Source organism: Salmo salar, chromosome 21 (assembly GCF_965601325.2).
Source record: "Salmo salar chromosome 21, fSalSal1, whole genome shotgun sequence".
NCBI lineage: Eukaryota > Metazoa > Chordata > Actinopteri > Salmoniformes > Salmonidae > Salmo > Salmo salar.
Genome location: NC_138311.1, coordinates 15,846,533 through 15,872,326, shown reverse-complemented (window position 1 = coordinate 15,872,326; position 25,794 = coordinate 15,846,533). Strand labels below are relative to the sequence as shown.

The 25,794-nt window shown below is 42.9% G+C and overlaps 1 protein-coding gene across 6 annotated transcripts in view; it reads left to right on the top strand.

Moving 5' to 3' along the window:
• Positions 1-25,794, top strand: part of LOC106581710 (RNA-binding motif, single-stranded-interacting protein 1) — a 71,557-nt gene that overhangs the window by 26,432 nt on the left and 19,331 nt on the right. For 4 of the 6 annotated variants that reach the window (XM_045704463.2, XM_045704459.2, XM_045704461.1 and 1 more), the window contains exons 2-5: positions 66-244; positions 12,309-12,367; positions 14,911-15,008; positions 24,568-24,725. In XM_045704463.2, coding sequence (XP_045560419.1) covers positions 66-244; positions 12,309-12,367; positions 14,911-15,008; positions 24,568-24,725 — 494 coding nt within the window. The remainder of the gene's footprint in view (positions 1-65; positions 245-12,308; positions 12,368-14,910; positions 15,009-24,567; positions 24,726-25,794) is intronic. The other 2 variants (XM_045704464.2, XM_045704460.2) reach the window with 1 other exon arrangement.

The window sequence follows — 25,794 nt, the reverse complement described above, 5'->3', positions numbered from 1 at the left end:
GCACTTCGCACCGACATGTCGTTTTGTCTTGGACTGACACCATTCTGTGTGTTTTCCTTCGGCAGCCACCTGCAGCCCTTTCCTCACACCCCATGGCTCCGCCCATCCCCAGCACCAACAGCAGCACCAACAACAGCAGTAGCTCCAGCACTGCAGGCTGGGAGCAGCTCAGTAAAACCAACCTGTACATCCGAGGCCTTCCCCCAGCCACGACCGACCATGATCTGGTTAAGCTCTGCCAGCCGTGAGTACACTTCCTTCCTCTTATGATTCTAACAATTGATTGGTTAATGACTTGTCGGCTATGGTCACCACCACCATGACTGTGGTAGAGTTCAAAGCAACAGTTACTTATTTGACTTGAGATGGCAATAACAACAGCCTGTTCAATGTAATTCCGAAGTCTTCATATTGTTTGTCGGATCTCTGCAAGCGTCATTTAATTTAATCTAATTTATACTCAGAAACGTATATTGAGAATCTCCTGGAAATGCATCCATATCGGGATATGTTTGGTGACGTCACATTACTAGGTGACGAATATGACCTCAGTTACCAGTGGACCAGCTCGCTGTGCATTCAGTAGATACCAAAAAGGTTAGATGACGCACTGGTAATAAAGCTTATTTTCACTGCCATGTTTTAAGTAGAACCATGGCTAACTGGGACAGGTCAGATCACATGACCACAGTGAGAGATGGAGAGAGGGAGAGCTGTGAGTTAGGGGGAAGGGACAGAGATATTTGAGAAGATGATGGCCAACACTGCAGGGGGAGAGCTGACAGGGGCATTACATCTGAATTTAAAATGAAAATGATATTGGAAGACTACAAGGGCAAACCCAGAGAGCTTTAGGAGCTGATAGTATCTGAAGCGATACAGTGGGTAGTTCATGTAGTTAATGCAGGGGATAAAGGGGCAATCTCGGCCCGCTCTTGTCCACAGCCAAATTGTTATTGTGTTCCTCACGTCTGTGGAAAAAGACCACCGAGGTGACTTTGAAATCTAATTTTCTTTTCCCAGACCCCCCGCTTTCCCCTCCCCCCAGCTCCACAATACGATGTTGACTTTGCGGCACATTCAACCCCTCGATCTCCTGAACGGCTGGCATAGATCCTCTATCCCGTGTTTAGAAAGAGATACAGAGTGGTAGCTGCGATTTAGCTACCTACAACACCATCTCTTTGTTAACTTTTCATTAAAAAAACATACTAAATGGGGAAGAAGAGGGAATTCGTCGAATGAAGAAAGCAAACAGGTGTTGTATGTTAGAGTCCTGCACAGGTCAGTTTTTTGGAGCCGCACCCACCCTGCGCTGGCCACATCAATTCCAAGCCCCACCCGATAACCAACGTCAAGACAGATTTTTCTCTGCAACCCGACCCAGCCACATAGTTCTGGGATCCAATCTGTGACCCGACAAATAACATCAATTTATTGAACTGTTTTTATGACTCCAGAGTAGGCCCTAATAGGCTATTAGGCTATACCCCTTCTCTGCATTAATTCATTTGTCTGCATATCTATTCAACATTTGGATGAAAGGAAACTCTGGCATTAATTAATATCCTCTTTTTTTCCACAATGTAAAGTGGCACATTGACAATTCACATCGCTTTGAAGAAGAGTCTTCTAATTAGCCTTCTTACCTAATGAAACCCTTTAACCGACTTAACAAAACAAGACCTTTACGTTCAATATTGTTTAGATAATCAAATAGTTTAATTGAAACTCAAACAAACAATTCCCAGAATGAAATAGGCTATAGGCTTCAGAAATAGCATACATTTATTTAGTAGGCTATAGCCTGCTCAAACTTTTACCAACTTTATATGGCCTGCGTATGGTCTAAATGAACTAAAGCCTGAATTAACATAATAATTAACTGATAATTAACTGAATTACCTTAAACAAATACACGCTTGCACTTTCTGCAGGCTCTGTATCCATCAACCAGGTTGTTGACCTCCTTGTCCACAAGGACTCCAAAATACTTCCAAATCTGGGATTTCACTCGCGCAGCACCTGTTTCCACGATGGTGTATTCCACCACTATAACCTTACTTTTTATTTCCACAGTTAAGCTATGTTAGCCCTTTTTGCATGAACTAGGCAAACCAGGGAAAGTTAACTTGGCAATGTAGTCACGCGTGGGGGGAGGGAATATTAGCTCTGCACATAAACAAATTAGGAATGTTTCAGCACCACGCAAATAATCGACCGTTCACTGTCCCAAAGCGTGCATGGCTGGCTGGTAGCCTAGGCCTATAGTCTGTTTTATCTTCATTTAAAATGTTTCCGACCAGAAATATAATTGTTCTGAACCGTGAGCCAACCCTCTGGTTGAAATAATGTTTTCATTCCACCCGCCAGCTGTTTTTTTTTTTTTCGTGTCACCCGCAGGGAATCGTGGGTATTCGACCCGATGCAGGTCTTTATTGTGTGCACAGTGAAAGGCAGTTAGATTCATGCTGATAACATCATGTACATAAGGTAGTCATATCCTGACCATCTCTTGCACTGTTGATGGTTTGCCAGAGAGCAGTGGCTGGCTGTTGCCATTTAAGATTTGGGATTAGAGCTCAGCTTAGAGATTCAGAGTCAAGGGTTCGTGCTCGTTTACCTTGTGTTGTGTTTAGCTTAATCCTTCCCCTGACTGAAATGTTCTTAGCATATCAACTCACTCTAATCAACATTATATCAACGCTGCTTTTCATTGAATCGCAGCCTAAATACTGTCAACAGTTCAGCCACGCTCTCCCAAAATAAATTCTTAAGAAAGTTACATGAAGAACGTTGTGTTCAACAACCAATCAGCAACCCCGCTTGAAATGGGAACGCATGTTAACGTTGAGATTGCAGAGGCCAGTCGGTTTGGCATTACCATGAATGGACACAAACAGAAGTTGGCTAACGCACAGACTGGACCACCAGTCTACTCAGTTAGTAGGTCAGGGGTAATGCAAGCTAGATAGTTGTTGGACAATCTAAAGAGGTTGAAATAGGTCCCTGTGCTTTTCTGACAATTCCCATCTTTCTCTCATCATTTTGTGTCTGACCTGAGCTGATCCACCACACAATCCCAAAATATCGCGAAAATAAAATCCCAATTAAACCTCTGTTTAAAATGCTGAGTCAACGGTTGAGGACTCAAGAAGGACAGGGTATAATCAGTTCTTGTTGGTAGCAAGACGAGGCTGTTTCTTCAGGCTGTTCTTTCAGGCCATAACTCAATCCTGCTATTTTCAGAGCAGACAGAAGAGTATCCCTTAGCGGTGTCCCCAGGAATCAATAAGCATGCAGCGAATAGGAACCGGAGACCTTTTAACCAATGTAATGGGATAAAGGCAGGAGATGAAAGGCAGGTGGAATGGGAGTCCATTGTTCTCCTAGCTGCTGCTGCCTCTCTCTCTCTCAGAGACGACGTTCTACCTGATTCAAGCAGCTCTCTCTGTCTGACAGCACCAAGCAGCACTGTGATAGATGGTTAGTGAAAGCTAATGGAACAGGGGGGAGTCTAATGGCTAAGGTTAAAAAACATATTTTCCTGGAAGCTGTGTTTTACAGTGCCTTCAGAAAGTATTCATACCTCTTGACTTATTCCACATTTTGTTGTGTTACAGCCTGAATTCAAAATGGATTAAATATATTATTTTTCTCACCCATCTACACACAATACACTAGAGGTCGACCGATTAATCGGAATGGCCGATTAATTAGGGCCGATTTCACGTTTTCATAAAAACATGGTAATCCGCATTTTTGGACACCGATTATGGCCAATTACATTGCACTCCACGAGGAGACTGTGTGGCAGGCTGACTACCTGTTATGCAAGTGCAGCAAGGAGCCAAGGTGCTAGCTAGTATTAAACTTATCTTATAAAAAACTATCAATCTTAACATAATCACTAGTTAACTACACATGGTTGATGATATTACTAGTTTATCTAGCTTGTCCTGCGTTGCATATAATCGATGCGGTGCCTGTTCATTTATCATTGAATCACAGCCTACTTCGCCAAACGGGTGATTTAACAAGCGCATTCGCAAAAAAAGCACTGTCGTTGCACCAATGTGTACCTAACCATAAACATCAATGCCTTTCTTAAAATCAATACACAAGTATATCTTTTTAAACCTGCATATTTAGTTAATATTGCCTGCTAACATTAATTTCATTTTAACTAGGGAAATTGTGTCACTTCTCTTGCGTTCTGTGCAAGCAGAGTCAGGGTATATGCAGCAGTTTGGGCCGCCTGGCTTATTGCGAACTGTGTGAAGACCATTTCTTCCTAACAAAGACCGTAATTAATTTGCCTGAATTGTACATAATTATGACATAACATTGAAGGTTGTGCAATGTAACAGCAATATTTAGACTTAGGGATGCCACCGTTAGATAAAATACGGAACGGTTCCGTAGTTCACTGAAAGAATAAACGTTTTGTTTTTGAAAGGATAGTTTCTGGATTTGACCATATTAATTACCTAAGGCTGGTATTTCTGTATGTTATTATATTATAATTAAGTCTATGATTTGATAGAGCAGTCTGACTGAGCGGTGGTAGGCAGCAGCAGGCTCGTAAGCATTCATTCAAACAGCACTTTCCTGCATTTGCCAGCAGCTCTTCGCTGTGCTTCAAGCATTGCGCTGTTTATGACTTCAAGCCTATCAACTCCCGAGATTAGGCTGGCAATACTAAAGTACCTATTAGAACATCCAATAGTCAAAGGTATATGAAATACAAATGGTATAGAGAGAAATAGTCCTATAATAACTACAACCTAAAACTTCTTACCTGGGAATATTGAAGACTCATGTTAAAAGGAACCACCAGCTTTCATATGTTCTTAGCAAGGAACTTAAACGTTAGCTTTTTTACATGGCACATATTGCACTTTTACTTTCTTCTCCAACACTTTGTTTTTGCATTATTTAAACCAAACATGTTTCATTATTTATTTGAGACTAAATAGATTTTATTGATGTATTATATTAAGTTAAAATAAGCGTTCATTCAGTATTGTTGTAATTGTCATTATTACAAATGTATATATAAAAATCGTCCGATTAATCGGTATCGGCTTTTTTGGGGTCCGCCAATAATCGGTATCGGTGTTGAAAAATCATAAATCGGTCGACCTCTACAATACACCATAATGACAGTGAAAACATGTTTAGACATTTTTGCAATTTTATTGAAAATGAAATACAGAAATATCTCATTTCCATAAGTATTCACACCCCGCCTTTGGAAGCGATTACAGCGGTGAGTCTTTCAGGGTACATTTCTAAGAGCTTTCCACATCTGGATTGTGGAACATTTGCCCATTATTCTTTTCAAAATTCTTCAAGCTCTGTCAAATTGGTTATTGATCATTGCTAGACAACCATTTTCAGGTCTTGCTATACACAGTATTTTCAAGAAGATTTAAGTCAGAATTGTAACTAGTCCACTCAGGAATTGGAAAACCTCCCTTGTCGTTGTGGTTGAAATGTACTGCTCGACTGAGGGACCTTACAGATAATTTGTATGTGTGGGGTACAGAGAGGAGATAGTCATTCCAAATCATGTTAAACACTAGTATTGCGCACAGAGTGAGTCCATGCAACTTATTATGTGACTTATTAAGGACATTTTTACCCCTGAACTTATTTAGGCTTGCCATAACAAAGGGGTTGAATACTTATTGACTCAAGACATTTCAGCTTTCCATTTGTAAACATTTTGAAAAAACATCATTCCACTTTGACATTATGGCTTATTGTGTGTAGGCCAGTGACAAAAAATCTAAATTGAATCCATCCTAAATTGAGGCTGTAACACAACAAAATGTGGGGGAAAAAAATTATAAATCAAGCGATGTGAAAACTTTGAGCTCACTGTAACGCACGCACACATACACGCATACACACACGCAGCTTCAGCAGTTGTCTTACCCTTAACGACTGTGCTGGTTTCATATACTTTCGATGCTAATCCATTGGTTTTTTGTGGAGAGTTAAACTGTGTCCTCTCAGTCACCCCACAGTGAACCAGATCAGGAAGCTTTTTTTTAACCTCTTTCATTCAAGCTTTCGATTTTTGTGTCCCTTCATCGTGAGCTGCTCTGGGGGGAGGGGGCTTGCCGTTGACGCTGTGGTGATTCCTGTAATTGATTAATTTGGAGCCAATTAGTGGAAACCCTTCATCCTCGGGCCTCGCAGGGTAAGGTCACGCCGGCCCGCAGAGACTAACAAAGCACTAGTGCTGAGCGATTAACGTGTCACGTTCGTCGTAATAATTGAACCAAGGTGCAGCGCGATATGGTTTCCACATATTTAATATTAGAAACGCACAAAACAACAAAGAAAGAACGAAACAAACAACGAACCATAACTAAGAGGTGCTACGTGCACTAACTCCCATAAAACACAGGTGGGAAAAATGCATCTTAAATATGATCCCCAATTAGAGACAACGATAACCAGCTGCCTCTAATTGGGAACCATATCAAGCACACCAACCTAGAAATATGAAAACTAGAATAACCACGTAGAAATAATAAACTAGAATACAACATAGACATCCATATACTAAATCACCCCCTAGTCACACCCTGACCTACTATACCATAGAGAAACAATGCTTCTCTATGGTCAGGGCGTGACAATACCCCGCCAAAGGTGCGGACTCCGGCCGCAAAACCTGAAACCAAATGGGGAGGGTAGGGGGGGTGATTAGTATCGGTGGCGGCTCTGGTGCGGGACGAAGAAACTGCTAATCCCGCGGATCCGCCAGCATCGGGGGCGGCTCTGGTGCGGGAAGTAGAACCCGCTCAGCTCGTCGATCCGCCAGCTTTGGTGGCGGCTCTGGTGCGAGCCAAAGAACCCGCTCATCTCGTGTATCCAGCCATGGACCCGGGCTGAACACTGTGCCTGGACTGGACCTCGGTGTCAAGGAAGGCTCCTGCCATGAAGCAGGACTGGACACCAGATCTGGACTGGACATCAGTGCAGAGGAAGGCTCTTGCCATGGAGCAGGACTGGACACCGTATCGGGACTAAGCACCGGCGCAGGAGAATGCTCTGGCCTTGGAGCTGGACTGGATGCTGTGCCTGGACTGGGCATTGGCGCAGGGGAAGGCTCCCGCCATGGAGTGGGACTGGACGCTGTGCCTGGACTGGGCACCAACGCAGAAGAAGACTCTGGCCTTGGAGCTGGACGCCGTGCTTAGACTGGGCATCGGCGCAGGGGAAGGCTCCAGCCATGGAGCTGGAGGTTCCAGACCGTGGGCCGTCGCCTGAAGCTCCGGTCTGGGGGACCGTCGCCTGAAGCTCCGGAGTGGGGGACCGCTCCATGTGCCCCCCCCCCCCCCCCAAAAAAAAACTTGGGGTTGTCCTTGGGCTTTTTGTAGCCGCGAACCCTGTCGTCGTCGCTGTCCTCCATTATCTCCTTCCGATGTCCAGAAATCCTTCACCTGGTGAACACGCTGCTTTGTCCTGGTTTGATGGGATATTCTGTCACGTTCGTCGTAATAATTGGACCAAGATAATCGTTTTTTGATTTCAATATTATAATTTTTTTACATAAAATGCACTATGCATAATGTGGGTTGAATACTCTAACACGGAATAAAACAATTAATACAAGTCCCATGATGGTAGTGACTGCCCATTACTGCTTATCACTTTAATAAAATATTTCAGTTGTTGTGGTTTTATTTGATGACTTTATTATTTCATTCCAAGTCATCATCTCATCTCTATAGAGCTGACTGACAAAATCACTATTTTAGTAGTTCTTCAAAGTAAATAAGACATACTTTTATGACTGCTGAATACTAACTATCAATTACTTAGATCCAGTATTTTCAGTGGTGTAAAGTACTTATTAAGTAAAAATACTTTAAATTACTACTTAAGTATTTTTTGGGGCTATCTGTACTTTACTATTTATATTTTTGACTACTTTTACTTTACTACATTGCTAAAGAAAATAATGTACTTTTTACTCCATACATTTTTCCTGACACCCAAAAGTACTTGTTACATTTTGACAGGAAAATTGTACATTTCACACACTTATCAAGAGAACATCCATGGTCATCCCTACTACCTCTGATCTGGCAGACTCACTAAACACAAATGCTTTATTTGTAAATTATGTCTGAGTGTTAGTGTGCCCCTGGCTATCCTCCAAAATACATTTAAAAAGTAAATGTGTGCCATCTGGTTTGCTTAATATAAGGAATTTTTAAATGGTTTATACTTTTACTTTAACTTTTGATACTTAAGTACATTTGAGCTATTCCATTTACTTTTGATATTTAAGTATATTTTAAACCAAATACTTTTAGACTTTTACTCAAGTAGTATTTTACTCAAGTATGACAATTGAGTACTTTTTCCATCACTGTGTATTTTCAGGTAGAGATACCTTGCGAAGCAACTTCTCTCTTATCCCTCTCGATCTCGCATTCTTCTCTCTTTTTTCTCTGTCTGTCCCACACTAACCTCTTGTAGCATGAGTAGAAAAGAAACAGACCGGATAAGTAGGCACGCAATGGATTATGGTCATTGTAGTTAATTACCAAGTTTTCTGTGTTAAACTATGTAGAATATTGGCCTGTTGGGAACTACAACTCCCTACTATATTGCACTGTTCAGGCTTGATCTGATTAATCTATAGAAAAACTGTGCAATGTGCGCGTTGAGCTCACAGAAGAAGAAAAAAAACGACCAAAATGGAATTCAAATGATTATGTCAATTAGTTGTTTAAAAACGTAAAAATAACCGACATTTCGGTTAATCGCTCAGTCAGGCTCTGAAATTGGATTTAAAAAAAGCACTTACTTGCGTATTATTAAGCCACTGCTGATCAGCGATTATTATGGCGAAGGCACTACAGCACTGTTTTCCATTAGCACCGGCTGTTACTGATTTTCAGCAGGTTAAATTTCATTTAAAATTTTCAATTCGTTAGACCCTCGAGCCCTATCCCGCTAGAATGAACGATATGCATCTTCTAGCGAGCTATTGATAGGACAGGCGCCTGTCAGTCACAAAGCGAGCAATGACGATAACGCAGCAGAAAAGAAGAGGCGAAGCGAGAGGTTTCACTCTCACCGAAATCTGTCCAAAATAAGCCCAATGCCTTTGGGACAACGACTCCAGAGCATCTCGTCATTATATACAGATCTTATGGTTGCAGTCAAACGTATTTACACGGAGGAGGAATAGAGCATAATGCTTGTGAATTTGCACATCCCATGTAATGTACTGTAAGTGGTAACGATGAGTCGAAATCCACAACTAAGCCTAATTATTGTTTTCTGTTACGTTTATTTATTTTATTTTGTGTGTTTCACATAGCCAGCCACGCGGAGTTGGGGCGCATAGTAGACTATTTACTGCGCATTGATTGACAACTGAACATCAAGTTTTGACTAGTTTATAAAGGGTGTCGAAAAAGTTGATCTCCTATATCTCTTTGCCATTCATAAATCATGCAACGTGGTTAGGCTATACACTGAGTGCACAAAACATTAGGAACACCTGCTCTTTCTATGACAGACTGACTAGGTGAATCCAGGTGAAAGCTATGATCCCGTATTGATGTCACTTGTTAAATTTTTACATTTACATTTTAGTCATTTAGCAGACGCTCTTATCCAGAGCGACTTACAGTAGTGAATGCATACATTTCATACAATTTCATACATTTCATACATTTTTTTTTTCTGTGCTGGCCCCCCGTGGGAATCGAACCCACAACCCTGGCGTTGCAAACACCATGCTCTACCAACTGAGCCACAGGGAAGGCTAAATCCACTTCAATCAGTGTAGATGAAGGGGAGGAGACAGGTTAAATAAATATTTTTAAGCCTTGAGACAATTGACACATGGATTGTGTATGTGTGCCATTCAGAGGGTAAATGGGCAAGACAAAAGATTTATGTGCCTTTGAACAGGGAATGGTAGTAGGTGCCATGCGCACTGGTTTGCGTGTGTCAGGAACTGCAACGCTGCTGGGTTTTTCACTTTTCACGCTCAACAGTTTCCTGTGTGTATCAAGAATGGTCCACCACCCACAGGACATCCAGCCAATTTGATACAACTGTGGGAGCCATTGGTGTCAACAGGGCCAGCATCCCTGTGGAACGCTTTCGGCACCTTGCAGTTGAGGTGCCTTGGTAAAATCACCGTGGAAGCCAGAAAAAAAGCTGCATTACAGCCTATGTGTTGTGATAATTGTCTTGTTTGCTCTATATTTGTTCATATGCCTTGTGACCGGGATATATAGGCCTAAGGCCAAGACAATAAGAAGACGGTGGCAGAATAAATTCCACCACACGTTTGTTTCATCACAAAACCGGAGAGCTACATCTGTCTGGTGAAGTCCACAAAGCATATTGCATGTAACAGACAGTTACATGACCTACAGCGTGGTCAAGCAAGTTAATGTTTCCGACATTTTCGGACCACTGAACAACGATTGATTTAGAACCACAGAGAGTTACCGCAAGTTGCAAAGAACACAGGAGCTGCCTCCACTATTCCAGCACCATTTTAACTTTAACATTTGAACAGCATCTAATTACCTATGCTTAGTCTAATACAGTGACAACTAAAAGATACCAAAAACAATTTAGTCCAATCAACGTAAACTAAATATGATTTGGCTGTCCATGTTTCTGATTTCTGTGTGTGTGTGTGTGTGTGTGTGTGTGTGTGTGTGTGTGTGTGTGTGTGTGTGTGTGTGTGTGGGCAAGTAGAAAAACATGTTGATTCACCCTTCTTGTAGAGAAATGCCAATGCCATCCTCCTCTCTTTCATGTTGATAAAACGGTCTATCACGTTGTCGTACAGTACACACTTGTATTTTTTGTTGTCTAACACTTTTTTGGTTACTACCTGATTCCATATGTGTTATTTCATAGTTTTGATGTGTCCACTATTATTCTACAATGTAGAAAATAGTAAAAAATAAAGAAAAACCCTTGAATGAGTAGGTGTGACCAAACTTTTGACTGGTACTGTATATTGCAGTAAAACTTTAAGTAATCTCAAGAAAAGACAGGTTAAATGTTAAAAAGTTGAATGTTATTTTATAGTCCTGAGCATATGCAGTAGGCTTAGACCTAGACAATATCCAAAACAACCGACAATACATTTAATTAATACATTTTCAGTAATTGAAATAGTAAAGTCATGTCTCGCTACACAATACCACAACAAGTATTAAATCATTTCGCTGTGTATTTCATATGGAATAAAGGCATTAGAATGTACCAGAGGCCACCAAAATAGAGCTAATTTCTCAGCAGGGGACACCTGGCTGCCTACCTTTTCTATTTGGCTGGCTACTCTATGTACTTGTGGAAAACACTGCTATAGGTGACCTTTCCCTTTGTGGCAAACATAAAAACCATGCCACACAACCAGATCTGTCATAATCTGTTCTATCTACGTCTTGGGGTCGAGGTGGAGGACTCATTTTCAGAAAACCACCACCTGCCCACCTCCCAGCTCAGGTCAAAGCTCACACTTCCTCCTCCATCGAGAGAGCCAATCCCCTCATCAATCATTTGTCTGCCGCGCTGATTACTACCAGGGAGGTTAATTTACTACTACGGCCTGACGTCTGTGTGTTCTTATATGTTGCATTCATCATTGTACAGAGAGAAAGTCGTCATATGTAATTGTTGTGTTCTTTGCATTGATTTTCTATTCATTCTGAATAGAGTGCACTAGCTTAGAGCTGAAAAGAAATGCAGTGAAGCCGGGGTTTAGGGGTCACCGCAAAGTTCATTTGTCAGAGCTGGCAGCGGCAGCAGTAACACAGTGCACCAAATAACTGTTAAAGCACAGGATGTAGCTGTGGAATGCCACTCGGTCCGCTCCGTCCCTACGTTGTCAAGAAGTCATAAATCCACAGTGTGTTATGCACATTTTATACACGTTTTTCACTTAAGACTTACACACAATGTTTTTAGATGTTTTGTATGTTTTACTGAAGAAGCTTCTCAGTCATTTTCACTTGTTTTAAATCCTTTTGTATAGAGGATAGTTAATCCTGCTTAATATTGCTGTAGGGTAGGAAAAAAATCGAGCCAACCTTTGCTCTTGCGCCGCTGAGATTCCTAAATCCACATGGAAACGACGTCCTGTTTCTCGTGCTTTTTTGGTGATGTCATAAATTCTTGTGCAAGCCAGGCCTCACTCTTTGTGTGTTTTTTTTTTTTTTTTTTTAGGAGAGGCTGTCTGTCTGGTACGTAACGTAGCACAACTAACAATAGCGCTCTTTCTCTTCCTCTCGTAGGTATGGCAAAATTGTGTCAACAAAGGCCATCCTGGATAAGACGACAAACAAATGTAAAGGTGTGTATGGCTTCAGCAAGTCGTGACGTAGTGGAGACATTCCGTAAAAAGATCTAGACACCCCCCCCCCCCCCCCCCCACAAAAATATGCACACAAATCAAGAAGTCATGCTCATATAACAACCGTCAGGCTTAAAGCAATAAAAACTCATCACATGCATCATTGAGAGGATGCTGGATGTGTGTATCACAATGACTCATTGTAATCCAGGATAGCGGTGCAAAGGCTTTGGAGCTTCCAGTCTGTGATATGATGACACAGAGGACTTTTACCATAATCCTCCTAATGCTATTATATTAAAGACAATGGCCATGCTAAGGAATGGATGTAGAGCCTTGCTTAAGGCCCCCTTGACTCGTGCAGTGGGTTTGGCAGCCCAGTACTGTCACAGTGCACTGGCCCGGCCTTGTTGAAGTCATTCAGTCATTCAACAGCTATGTGGCTCATAGGGGCCGGGCTAGTCAGGAAACAGACAGGCTGGCAGGCAGACAGGCAAAAGGCTGCCACCACTTTGTGTTATTTTAGTCCTGGCCCTTTACTGATGGTCTGTCTGTTACCATGCGTTGCGCTAGCAGCGGATCCCCACACCAAGTGACAGCTCGTGCCCCTCCCTCTGGAGCGTGACGCAAAGTCTTGGCTCCGGCTGCAGCCCTTGGCCCAACACCCTGTCCTGACTACTGAGGAGCACGCTGACACGCAGCCCAGCCCAGCCAGCCCAGCCCAGCCAGCCCAGCCAGCACGCACCACAGATGGGCTGAGAAGAAAAGAGCTTGGTCACTGTCCTGCTGGGGATTACGATACGCTAACTAATCACAGGTGGAGACTAAGAAACATCCTGTCATCTTGCATTCCAATTTTGACTTTAACTCGCAGCTTGCTTGAAGATACTTAAAAAAAACTCCCAAAATCCCAACTTGAAAGGAAAATGAACATTTGCCATTTATCTGAATGTCCTTAATAAAAACAAATATCTGAATGTTCGGATTCATTATATACTTTGGGCTGTTTATCACGAAGATCAAACTAGAATCTGTAATTAGATTCCACAGTGAGCAGCAGTGAGGTTGTTTGATGGTTAAATATAGCAACACAGAGTAGAGAGGAACTGGGCTGCAGGTCTGACTCTAGACTGGCCTGGCCTGCATGCAGCCCCAGGGGACAATGAGCTGACCTGAGCCCTGGGCGTCATCATTGCAATCTGCAGCCTGAGCACTGTGCTCTGCTCCACCCCGGCCTACTACACTGTCTCACCACCAGTCACTGACTGACCACCGTTATGGGCCACAAATACAGTAGGTGGGGGTCAACCACACCACAGAACATGGTGGCCTCTGGCCTGGCCTCACTGTGGTGGGTGTCAAACACAGCCTGCCACTTACTGCTGTAGATGTCAAGTTAGACGTGAGATTTAGTCTCCCTCCCAAATGGCACCCTATTCCCTATATTCCCATCGTGCTCTGTTACAAAGTAGTGCACTATGTAGGGAATAGGGTGCCATTTGGGAGGCAGACTAAGTCAAGATTTCACCACGGATACACATTTGTATGCCTGTTATTGTTATACTGTTAGACTTCCTCCAGCGATTTCAGAACTTTTACTGTTGAAAAGCGATATCCCAAATATAAATACAGTAAAGTACACACACTAAAGTTTTTTATATTTTTACTTCTGAGCAAAACATTTATTTTATTTTTTCACGACTGCAAACTTCAAGGAGTAGGAGTTCTTATGGGAATCTGTGATGTCATCGGCCTCCCCCTTGCTTGAGGAACAATAGAGGAGCAGTAGAAAACAGAAGAGGAAAGGCCAACCCCATACATGTGCCATGTCATGACTTACCTGGACCACCTATTGAGATGTTCCTTTTGTTAAGTAAATCAGGTGTTAAATGGTGTGAAAAGGAGACTGGAGTGCTACTTTAGGGATTATTCTCTGGTACTTTTGTATACTTTTTAGCCAGTAGTTCTGAAAGTAGGGCTCACAAACCAAAAGTGGTCCCCAAAAATGTCGTAGTAAGTCACGTATGTGCAGATATGTACACCACGTCATTGCTCGCTCTCTTTCTGCTGCGTCCAGTGAGTTGTTGGGCCCGCCCTGCAACCTCATTGGATAACGCTGAGCAGGCCTCTTGCTAGCTGTCACTCAAATGGCAAGGGCCTGAACCTCACTGGCTAGAACTCGAATTGCTAGGGGGCTGACCCACGTGGTCAAGCTTGCAGTACTCTAAATGGTTCACATAGCTTCCAGAAAACGGTCACTTTCAAACTAGGGATTTCGTGGCTAATTGAGGTAAGACAGTAATTCTGCTCATAGATTATGCATGTATGAACTATACATAGATACATCCAGCCCAAAGAGGTTTAATAAATACTTACTTAGTCGACAAAGTACCGGAGCACGTTTTTAACGGTGTTAACAACAGAATACCTATGATATAGCTAAATGATGAATCAGGATAGTTGTGCATGGTGGTCTTTCCAGGTAGACTGTGTAATACATACAGTAGGAAGTGTCTTGACTGGTGTGGTGTTTTATCCCTCAGGTTACGGCTTTGTGGACTTTGACAGCCCTGCTGCAGCTCAGAAAGCCGTCACTGCCCTGAAGACCAGTGGGGTCCAAGCCCAGATGGCTAAGGTGAGGGTATGCTTCCAGTCTATTTGTATTCTCACACACAAACACCTGACAATACACAGCCTTCAATGGAGTTAGGTAGTCCATTTATAGGCAGCAACAACCTGACCCACCCAGCATTACGTAGAGGGATAGGAATCTCCATGCCAGGGGTGCATGTGTACCTCTCGAGTTGGTTTGCAGCCCCCCCCCCCCGTGACTCTGTGGTCACTGTGCAGTAACATTAGCCCATAGGCAGTATGTGTGTGTGTGTGTGCAAGTGCGTGTGTTTGTTTGTTTGTGCATGCGCTCTTACGTTCGTGTGTACTTGCATACAGTGTACTCAAAAAGTATTCAGACCCCTTCACCTTTTACACATTTTGTTTTGTTACAACCTTATTCTAAAATGAATTACATGTCATTTTTTTCTCATCAATCTACACACAATACCCTATAATGATGAAGCAAAAACTGTTGTTATATATTTCTGCACACACAAAAAAAACTACAGAAATATGACATTTACATAAGTATTCAGACCATTTACTCAGTACTTTGTTGAAGCACCTTTGGTGGCGATTACAACCTTGAGTCTTCTTGGGCATGACGCTACAAGCTTGGCACACCTGTATTTGGGGAGTTTCTCCCATTCTTCTCTGCAGATCCTCTCAAGCTCTGTCAGGTTGGATGGGGAGTCTTGGTGGTTCCAAACTTCTTCCATTTAAGAATGATGGAGGCCACTGTATTCTTGGGGACCTTCAATGCTGCAGAAATGTTTTGATACCCTTCCCCAGATCTGTGCCTCGACACAGTTCTGTCTCGGAGCTCTACTGACAATTCCACACCGTTGCTGTCAAGGGGGTAAACATCAAGCACACCGCCATGCAACCTCCATAGACAAACATTGGCAGTAGAATTGCCTTACTGCTCAGTGACATTCAACGTGGCACCGTCATAGGATGCGACCTTTCCAACAAGTCAGTTCGTCAAATTTCTGCCCTGCTACAGCTGCCCCAGTCAACTGTAAGTGCTGTTATTGTGAAATGGAAACGTCTAGAAGCAACAATGGCTCAGCCGCTAAGTGATAGGCCATAAAAGCTCACAGAACGGGACTGTTGAGTGCTGTAGCATGTAGTGCATAAAAAACTCCATATTAATGCCCATGATTTTGGAATGAGATGTTTGACGAGCAGGTGTCCACATACTTTTGGTCATGTAATGTGTGTGTGTGTGTGTGCCTAATGTCATCCTGTCAGCTGAGTGCTCACCCGCTTTGGAGGGGCTCCAGGAGTGAGTGGCGCCGACTGTGAGGTGGAGAGGACAGGCTGATGATACGCTGCGATGACAACAGGGTGACGTGCTGAAGAAGGAATCCTCTCTGGGGACGTGTGTCTAAGCTTCAGCAGGAGCAGAGAGGGCTCAGTGTCTCCTTTCTAAAGGAGGCTCATAGGGCAGTCAGTGGCTGCGTCCCAAAATGGATTCCTATTCCCTATTTAGTGTAGTGCACAACATAGGGAATAGGGTGCCATTTGAGACGCAGCCAGTGTGTATTATCTAAAGGAGGCTCATCTCGTCTGCTCAAAGGGCTTATTTACGCTAGCCTTTCCAAAGCCAGCTCCGGCCAATCGGACTTTCAGGCACAACCAACCAAGGCACTAATTGTTGGGAAATATACTTTCCCGTGTCCTCTCTCTACATCCAAAGATGATAGATGTAAATGTAAATCAACGGGGTTCCAGGTTTAGAAAGTCTTAAATAGGTTCAAGTACAGCCTGGCACTGAGACAAGTTTGATCGCCTTGGCTTTAGGCAAGACAGGTGAAGGCTGGGCTGCTTTTTGACACAGTGCCGAATATTCATGTCTCACAGACTTTTCCGTAATTACTGGAAAATCATGTGCTTGCATAAACATATTTTCCAGTTTATAGTGTGAAGAAGTAAAGTGTATACATTAAATGAGCCATTAGTTTCTCTTTCAAGCTTCTGGAAGTATTGCTGTGGAAATTTGGAAGGAAAAAAGGGTAAAAGTAACCTGACACTATGAATAAGACAAGGTGGTGAGATAGATCTTAGTTTGAGAAGCATGAGTCATGAGCCTTGCATCTTGTGTGTAACCGATCGAGCTTGGTGCAGCAGTACTCCCTGAAGTCACACCAGTTTGTGTCACTTTAAAAAGGCCTGGCTAACTAGACTGCCTGTAATGAAAGGGCTATGATCAGGGTACGTGTAGCTAGTTTGCCCTGTTATAGAATGTCCTTTGAAAGTCTTATGCGTCAGGTCGACTGAGCTCAGTAAGGCTGCCACAGTTTTGAGGCCAGTTTCTGGTGGGAGTCAATTGGGCAGAGATTTCACATTGTTGGTCTTCAAAGGGGTAGCAGGCCCTGTAATAACTTTGAACAATGTAGTTTACATTCTTGGACAGAAGAAAGGGAAGTAAATAATTGGAGGTTGTCATGGCAACTCAGCCAGTTAAATTTGTGGAAATCAGGCCTGAAAAGTCTGAACAAGAATCCTAGAAATTATATTCCCCCGTGAATCTCTGCAGCTTCTTGACATCCCTCCGTGCACCTGTTTAACTTTTAATTAAAATAAAGCTGTTTTGTAGGGCATGCCTAAGTTTAATATAGGCATTGTTCAAGGTAAAGGCCATTAAAAAGTCAGCCTTTTCAGTTTATGTTTTCTCATTATTACAAGGACTTGCTTGGGCTTAATGGACACTCCAAGCAAACGTCCTTTTTCCTGAAAGTGTTTTTTTTCTCTGCCTGGGCACCATTCAAAAGGCATTCACTGATTATTATTTCAAAGGCAGGTGGGTGGAAAGTCAGCATAAGGGTTTCCTGTTGAAAATGTTCTCCTAATGGTATTCCCATGGATGAATCACGGTTAGGTTGGTTCCTTTTCGTAGATGCATGCATACTTATATTATCACATGGCGTCGGGGAAGAAAGCAGACGTTTTACGTGCCCCCAACCGATTGTGTTTTTTTGTCTGTTTATTTGTGTTGTTTATAACTTATTTTTTTACTTATTTTGTACATAATGTTGCCATTGCCGTCTCTTATGACCGAAAATAACTTCTGGACATCAGGACTGTGATTACTCACCACGGACTGGCAGTATCCTTTTTTTCCTTTAACGAGTCTGACGAGGCGAACGATATGCTGCTTTCTCGGGAACAGGCCCAGATCCCTGTGATTTACATGAAGAGGAAGTTGGAGGAAAAGGGGCCAGAGGGCAGGCTGCCTTCTGAGAATTCATAGGCGATCAAATAAATCCCCACTTCCTTCCATTCTGCTAGCAAACGTGCAATCTTTGGAGAATAAAATAGATGACCTACGCGGGAGATTAAACTACCAACGGGACATTCAAAACGGTAATATCTTATGCTTCACGGAGTCGTGGCTGAACGACGACACTATCAACATACAGCTGGCTGGTTATAGGCCGTACCGGCAGGATAGGACAGCGGCGTCTGGTAAGACAAGGGGCGACGGACTATCTATTTTTGTAAATAACAGCTGTTGCACGATATCTGAGGAAGTCTCGAGCTATTGCTCGCCTGAGGTAGAGTATTTCATGATCAGCTGTAGACCAATTATCTACCTAGAGAGTTTTCGTCTGTATTTTTCGTAGCTGTTTACATTCCACCAGCATTGAATGAGCTGTTTTCCGCCATAAGCAAACAAGAAAACGCACACCCAGAGGTGGCGCTCATAGTAGCCGGGGACTTTAATGCAGGGAAACTTAAATCCATTATTACCAAATTTCTATCAGTATGTTAAAATGTGCAATCAGAGGGAAAAAAAACTCTGGACCACCTTTACTCCACACACAGAGACGCATACAAAGCCTCCCTCGCCCTCCATTTGGCAAATCTGACCATAATTCTATCCACCTGATTCCTGCTTACAAGCTAAAATTAAAGCAGGAAGCACCAGTGACTAGATCAATAAAAAAGTGGTCAGATGACGCAGATGCTAATCTACAGGACTGTTTTGCTAGCACAGACTAGAATATGTTCCGGGATTCCTCCGATGGCATTGAGGAGTACACCACATCAGTCATTGGCTTCATCAATAAGTGCATCGATGACGTCATCTCCACAGTGACCTTACGTACATACCCCAACCAGAAGCCATGGATTACAGGCAACATCCGCACTGAGCTAAAGGCTATAGCTGCTGCTTTCAAAGAGCGGGACTCTAACCCGGAAGCTTATAAGAAATCCGCTATGCCCTCTGACGAACCATCAAACAGGCAAAGTGTCAATACAGGACTAAGATCGAATCGTACTACACCGGCTCTGACACTCGTCGGATGTGGCAGGGCTTGCAAACCATTGCAGACTACAAAGGGAAGCACAGCCGAGAGCTGCCCAGTGACACAAGCCTACCAGATGAGCTAAACTAATTCTATGCTTGCTTCGAGGAAAATAACACTGAAACATGCATGAGAGCACCAGCTGTTCCGGAAGACTGTGATCACGCTCTCCGCAGCCGATGCGAATAAGACCTTTAAACAGGTGTCTTCACTGACATTTTCAACCTCTCCCTGTCTGAGTTTGTAATACCAACCTGTTTTAAGCAGACCACCATAGTGCCTGTGCCCAAGAACATTAAGGTAACCTGCCTAAATGACTACCGACCCGTAGCACTCACGTCTGTAGCCATGAAGTGCTTTGAAAGGCTGGTCATGGCTCACATCAACACCATTATCCCAGAAACCACTCCATTTGCATACCGCCCCAACAGATCTACAGATGATGCAATCTCTATTGCACTCCACACTGCCCTTTCCCACCTGGACAAAAGGAACAGCTATGTGAGAATGCTATTAATTGACTACAGCTCAGCGTTCAACACCATAGTGCCCTCAAAGATCATCAATAAACTAAGGACACTGGGACTAAACACCTCCCTCTGCAACTGGATCCTGGACTTCCTGATGGGCCACCCCCAGGTGGTAAGGGTAGGTAACAACACATCCCCCACGCTGATCCTCAACACAGGGGCCCCTCAGGGGTGTGTGCTCAGTCCCCTCCTGTACTCCCTGTTCACTCATGACTGCACGGTCAGGCACGACTCCAACACCATCATTAAGTTTGCCGATGACACAACAGTGGTGGGCCTGATCACTGACAATGACGAGACAGCCTATAGGGAGGTCAGAGACCTGGCCGTGTGGTGCCAGGACAACAACCACTCCCTCAACGTGATCAAGACAAAGGAGATGATTGTGGACTACAGGAAAAAGAGGACCAAGCACGCCCCCATTCTCATCTACGGGGCCTACAGTGGAGCAGGTTGAGAGCTTCAAGTTACTTGTCTACATCACCAACAAGCTAACATAGTCCAAGCACACCAAGACAATTGTAAACAAAGGGCATAACTAAACCTATTCCCCCTCAGGAGACTGAAAAGATTTGACATGGGTCCTCAGATCCTCAAAGGTTCTACAGCTGCACCATCGAGAGCATCCTGACTGGTTGCATCACTGCCCCCCCCCCCTCTTTTACACCGCTGCTACTCTCTGTTGTTATCATCTATGCATAGTCCCTTTAATAACTCTACCTACATGTACATATTACCTCAACTAACCAGTGCCCCCGCACATTGACTCTATACCGGTACACCCCTGTATATAGTCTCGCTATTGTTCTTTTACTGCTGCTCTTGATTTACTTGTTACTTTTATTTCTTATCCATACTTTTTTTTAAACTGCATTGTTGGTTAAGGGCTCATAAGTAAGCATTTCACTGTAAGGTCTACACCTGTTGTATTCGGCGCATGTGACTAATACAATTTGATTTGACATACTAACATGTTGCAGAAGAGTATATCATATATCAATAGCATTGGATGATACAAATAACATCCTTAATAATGTGTGCATAAACTTGTTTTGGATTGACTAGTAAACATCCTCTAGTGTTGACGGATGAGGAAGCTCTACTTCACTACTTATTTTGGACATAAACAGATGACCATAGTAATAACCCTGTGCCCTAAGCACACCATTTGGAGGGACTCCCTCTCAGGCTAGACAAGCAAACACTCCCCTCTACCCCACCCCCATCCCCTCCCATCAGCCCGCCACTGGCCCTCGGTGAGCACGCCTCGGTCACATGACTTCTAATGACTGACTGTTTTGCTGTTGACCCCATTCACTGCTGCACAAACAGATGTCTTATCTCGCTGCCAAATTTTGGTCCCTGCGTTTTAAGAGCCGCTCCACACGCACAGGAAGGCTTTCTTCTCTCTAATTTCTCTCAGATGATGACGGAATTAGTAGTTAGCCGGGGCTTATACTAAGAGAACTCCTATTCGGGATGACTCATCACGGGTAAACCATGTGGAAATTATCCGACACTCAACCCCTTCCTTTGATCCATTGACTATATTACTAGTCAAATTCCCTGTGGAATACAGGTTGTGTGTTGACTATTCCCTACTTCCCATGTTTTAACACATAATGTAGGCAGCCTGCTATCTGAGTGGATCTATGTGGCCTATTCGATATTACATCTCTAAAGCCCATTTAACTGGATGAACGCTTCACCATTACCCTTTAGATAAGGCAGTCTTTTGGCGCTTGAATATAATTAGTGTGTGTGTGCGTGTGTGCGTGTGTGTGTGTGTGTGTGTGTGTGTGTGTGTGTTGTTTGGTTTTGATTATCCTTGTGGGGACCAGAAGTCCTCACAAGGATAGCAAAACAAGGAAAATTCGGACAAGTGGGGACATTACGCCGGGTCCCCACAAGGAAAACGTTTTTTTTTAGGCTTAGGGGTTATGGAAAAAATGTATGAAATCTATGAAATGTATGCATTCACTACTGTAAGTCGCTCTGGATAAGAGCGTCTGCTAAATGACTAAAATGTAAAATGTTTCAGGTTAGGTTTAGTTTTAGGATTAGGGTTAGAGTTTTGGGTTTAAGGTTAGGTTAAGGGAAATTAGGATTTTGAATGGGACATTTTTTGGGGTCCCCACAAGGATAGTAAAACAAAGGTGTGTTTGTGTGGTGAACAGGGAGGAGTGTTGCTGACCCCTCTTTCCATTCCAGAGAGCTCTTTAGAGTTATTACAGCAGCACCCACACACACACACACACACACACACACACACACACACACACACACACACTCTGAGCCCTGGTGCTGCTGAGTCCTGAAACACACTCCTCCCTTCGCCTAGCCATCGATCTCACCCTTACCTCCTCACCAACCCCTCTGATTCAACACATGTTCTGGGTGTGGCTATGCTCTGCTGTTCTTTTCTGTGTGGGGCCAATTCATTGTTCCTAATAGTTGGATGTTGTTTTTTCTGTCAGCGTATTACTTTAGTGTTAGGCTAGCTCTGAATACAGCAGGACACTGATGAATATTAATGGTGAGCGGCTGCTCCCCGGGGACCCGTAACTGTGTCTTATGTTTCTGCTGATGCTATTGAAATACAGGAAGAAATCAGCTAATGTGGGTCTCAACCAGCCCTGGGCTGCATGCAAATCACTACTCATCACTATTCATGGTGACCCTTTATTAGCTAAAAACACAGGCAGACAAAGACGGCAAAGCGGGAGAGAGACATCATGGCCAGGGTTAACCCAATCACGGTAGTCAGATGGATCTCAGAATGTGTATTCAAAATGGCACCCTATTCCCTAGCTTCTTTTAGCGACGCTGGTGTATTTACACTAGTGTTGCTCGCAATTGCGTTGCAAAAAAAAAAACGGAACAGTCCACGGGAAGCCAGAAGTTAAATCAAATTCAATTTCAACTTACTGTGCCGGTGGGCTGGACTGCTGGTCCTTAAAACGGGGGGAATTTAAGACAAAGTATCTAAAGGAGTGGTCACCAATGCAATCTCCAAGACATTCCTCATCGAACACCAAACATTTCTGTAAAGAACGATAAAGCCTTTTCGCGCTGTTGGAGGTATGTGCACTTGATTCAGCAGCCATAGCGCGGGGAAGGCAAAAGTGAGCCCATTTGGAACCATTTCATATGTCTGACGGTAGAACTCCACCTACAACGAAGGCCAAGAGAGCAAATCGTGTGCAACTATAAGGCCTGCCGCTGGCCAATCAGATAGCTCAGATCACCGTGTCTGCACAGTTTCCTCGAGCCATAGACTGTAAAAAGAAACCTTGAACGCACAACAAAGTTGATGCTGTAAGACTTCCAAACTTGTAAAACCACGACTACAGAGAGACAACTAATACAGAAAAGAGCTGCTGTTTTTATGAGTAAGCGCACGTTTAAATTGTTATTCAGCACTGCCCAAACTTTGTTCAACATTTTTATAAGCCATAAAATGCGCCTTCTCCCTACTTCCACTCACACTACAACCGGCACTGCAGCTGCAATTCATAAGTACAGCAAAGTGTTCCCATAAGCTTGCTTTGTTATTATTAGCGGCTTGTGTCTTTTTTAATATTGAGGAATATTTTACTTTCTCTGGTCATAGGAGTAACAACATGAATTGGTGCATGATGCAAAGATAATGCTGTTCGACTTGAGTTTCGCCATCACCTGGAAGACTGTGTCCCCGTTTCTCAGCGGAGGGAGGGAGAGCGGAGGGACGGTGAGTCGGATGAGAGACAGCCTCGCCGCTGTTTCCTCCCTCCCCTCAGACTGACCATCAGATGCAGGCCATCATTCCAGTAAAATACATCTAATTACTATGCTCAGTCAGCTATGCCTCACAAGTAATACAACAAAAGATCAATTACCAGTGTGATTATATACCACATTTTTTTAAATATAATTTCAAAATGGTCTGAGAACATCAACATTGGCAGGGCAATTCAAGCATAGCCAATATGCAGTGATACTGTATTGGGCCTATAAATTACTGCACAAACCTCATTGCTACAGAACTGTTTTTAATTGGTTAATGTTGCATAGGCTTACATTTTTTAAGTCACGTTAATAAAAAATCAGAGCGGTAGATCTCGGCATGCATTTTGACTCAGAAAGTGATCTTGACTCAGAAAAGGTTGGTGACCACTGCTCTAAAGGAAAGTATTATTAAACAGACTTTCCAAACGTGGGTCTGTTGTAGACCCACTTCCTCTCTGCTTACCATGTCAAAAATAAGTCACCCACAAGTTATTCCTTGTTTGTGCACATACAGTATGGCACACGTACAGGATTGAGGTAAGCAGAGAGAAATGGAACGTCTGTTTATGAATAATATTAATAATAACTTCTGGCTTCCCACAATTGCGTGCAAGGCTAGTGTAAATAAACCAGCGTTGCTAAAAGCAGCTGCCCATTTCCTCTACAGTGCACTACTTTTTGAGCCCTATGGGCCCTGGTCAAAAGTAGTGCACTAAAAGCAATAGGGTGCAATTTGGGACTCGGACAGGGAGAAGGAATTATTCATGGGATATGACTGTGTAAGCAGTTCTGGTGATCTCTGGATAAACTACGTTGAAACAGAATCCAAATCCTCCCTCATACCTGCCGTGCCTGAAACTGAAATGAATGTCAATAAAGAGATTGAGTTGGAATGTTTGAGATGTTGGTGTTTTTCCAGGTGTGTCATGTCATTAACACCTTTAATGTTTCCTGTCTTTATATCACCGCGCAGCAACAAGAACAAGATCCCACCAACCTGTATATCTCCAACCTGCCGCTGTCAATGGACGAGCAGGAGCTGGAAAACATGCTGAAACCGTTTGGCCAGGTCATCTCTACCCGGATACTGAGGGACTCCAATGGAGCCAGTAGAGGAGTGGGCTTTGCGAGGTCAGCCTCTGGCATACTGTGCTCAAAAATGAACGTATTCTATTCTAAATGACCACGTACTGTAGTTGTAGAATGAACGTATTCTATTCTAAATGACCACGTACTGTAGTTGTAGAATGAACGTATTCTATTCTAAATGACCACGTACCGTAGTTGTAGAATGAACGTATTCTATTCTAAATGACCACGTACTGTAGTTGTAGAATGAACGTATTCTATTCTAAATGACCACGTACTGTAGTTGTAGAATGAACGTATTCTATTCTAAATGACCACGTACCGTAGTTGTAGAATGAACGTATTCTATTCTAAATGACCACGTACTGTAGTTGTAGAATGAACGTATTCTATTCTAAATGACCACGTACCGTAGTTGTAGAATGAACGTATTCTATTCTAAATGACCACGTACTGTAGTTGTAGAATGAACGTATTCTATTCTAAATGACCACGTACTGTAGTTGTAGAATGAACGTATTCTATTCTAAATGACCACGTACTGTAGTTGTAGAATGAACGTATTCTATTCTAAATGACCACGTACTGTAGTTGTAGAATGAACGTATTCTATTCTAAATGACCACGTACTGTAGTTGTAGAATGAACGTATTCTATTCTAAATGACCACGTACCGTAGTTGTAGAATGAACGTATTCTATTCTAAATGACCACGTACTGTAGTTGTAGAATGAACGTATTCTATTCTAAATGACCACGTACTGTAGTTGTAGAATGAACGTATTCTATTCTAAATGACCACGTACTGTAGTTGTAGAATGAACGTATTCTATTCTAAATGACCACGTACTGTAGTTGTAGAATGAACGTATTCTATTCTAAATGACCACGTACTGTAGTTGTAGAATGAACGTATTCTATTCTAAATGACCACGTACTGTAGTTGTAGAATGAACGTATTCTATTCTAAATGACCACGTACCGTAGTTGTAGAATGAACGTATTCTATTCTAAATGACCACGTACTGTAGTTGTAGAATGAACGTATTCTATTCTAAATGACCACGTACTGTAGTTGTAGAATGAACGTATTCTATTCTAAATGACCACG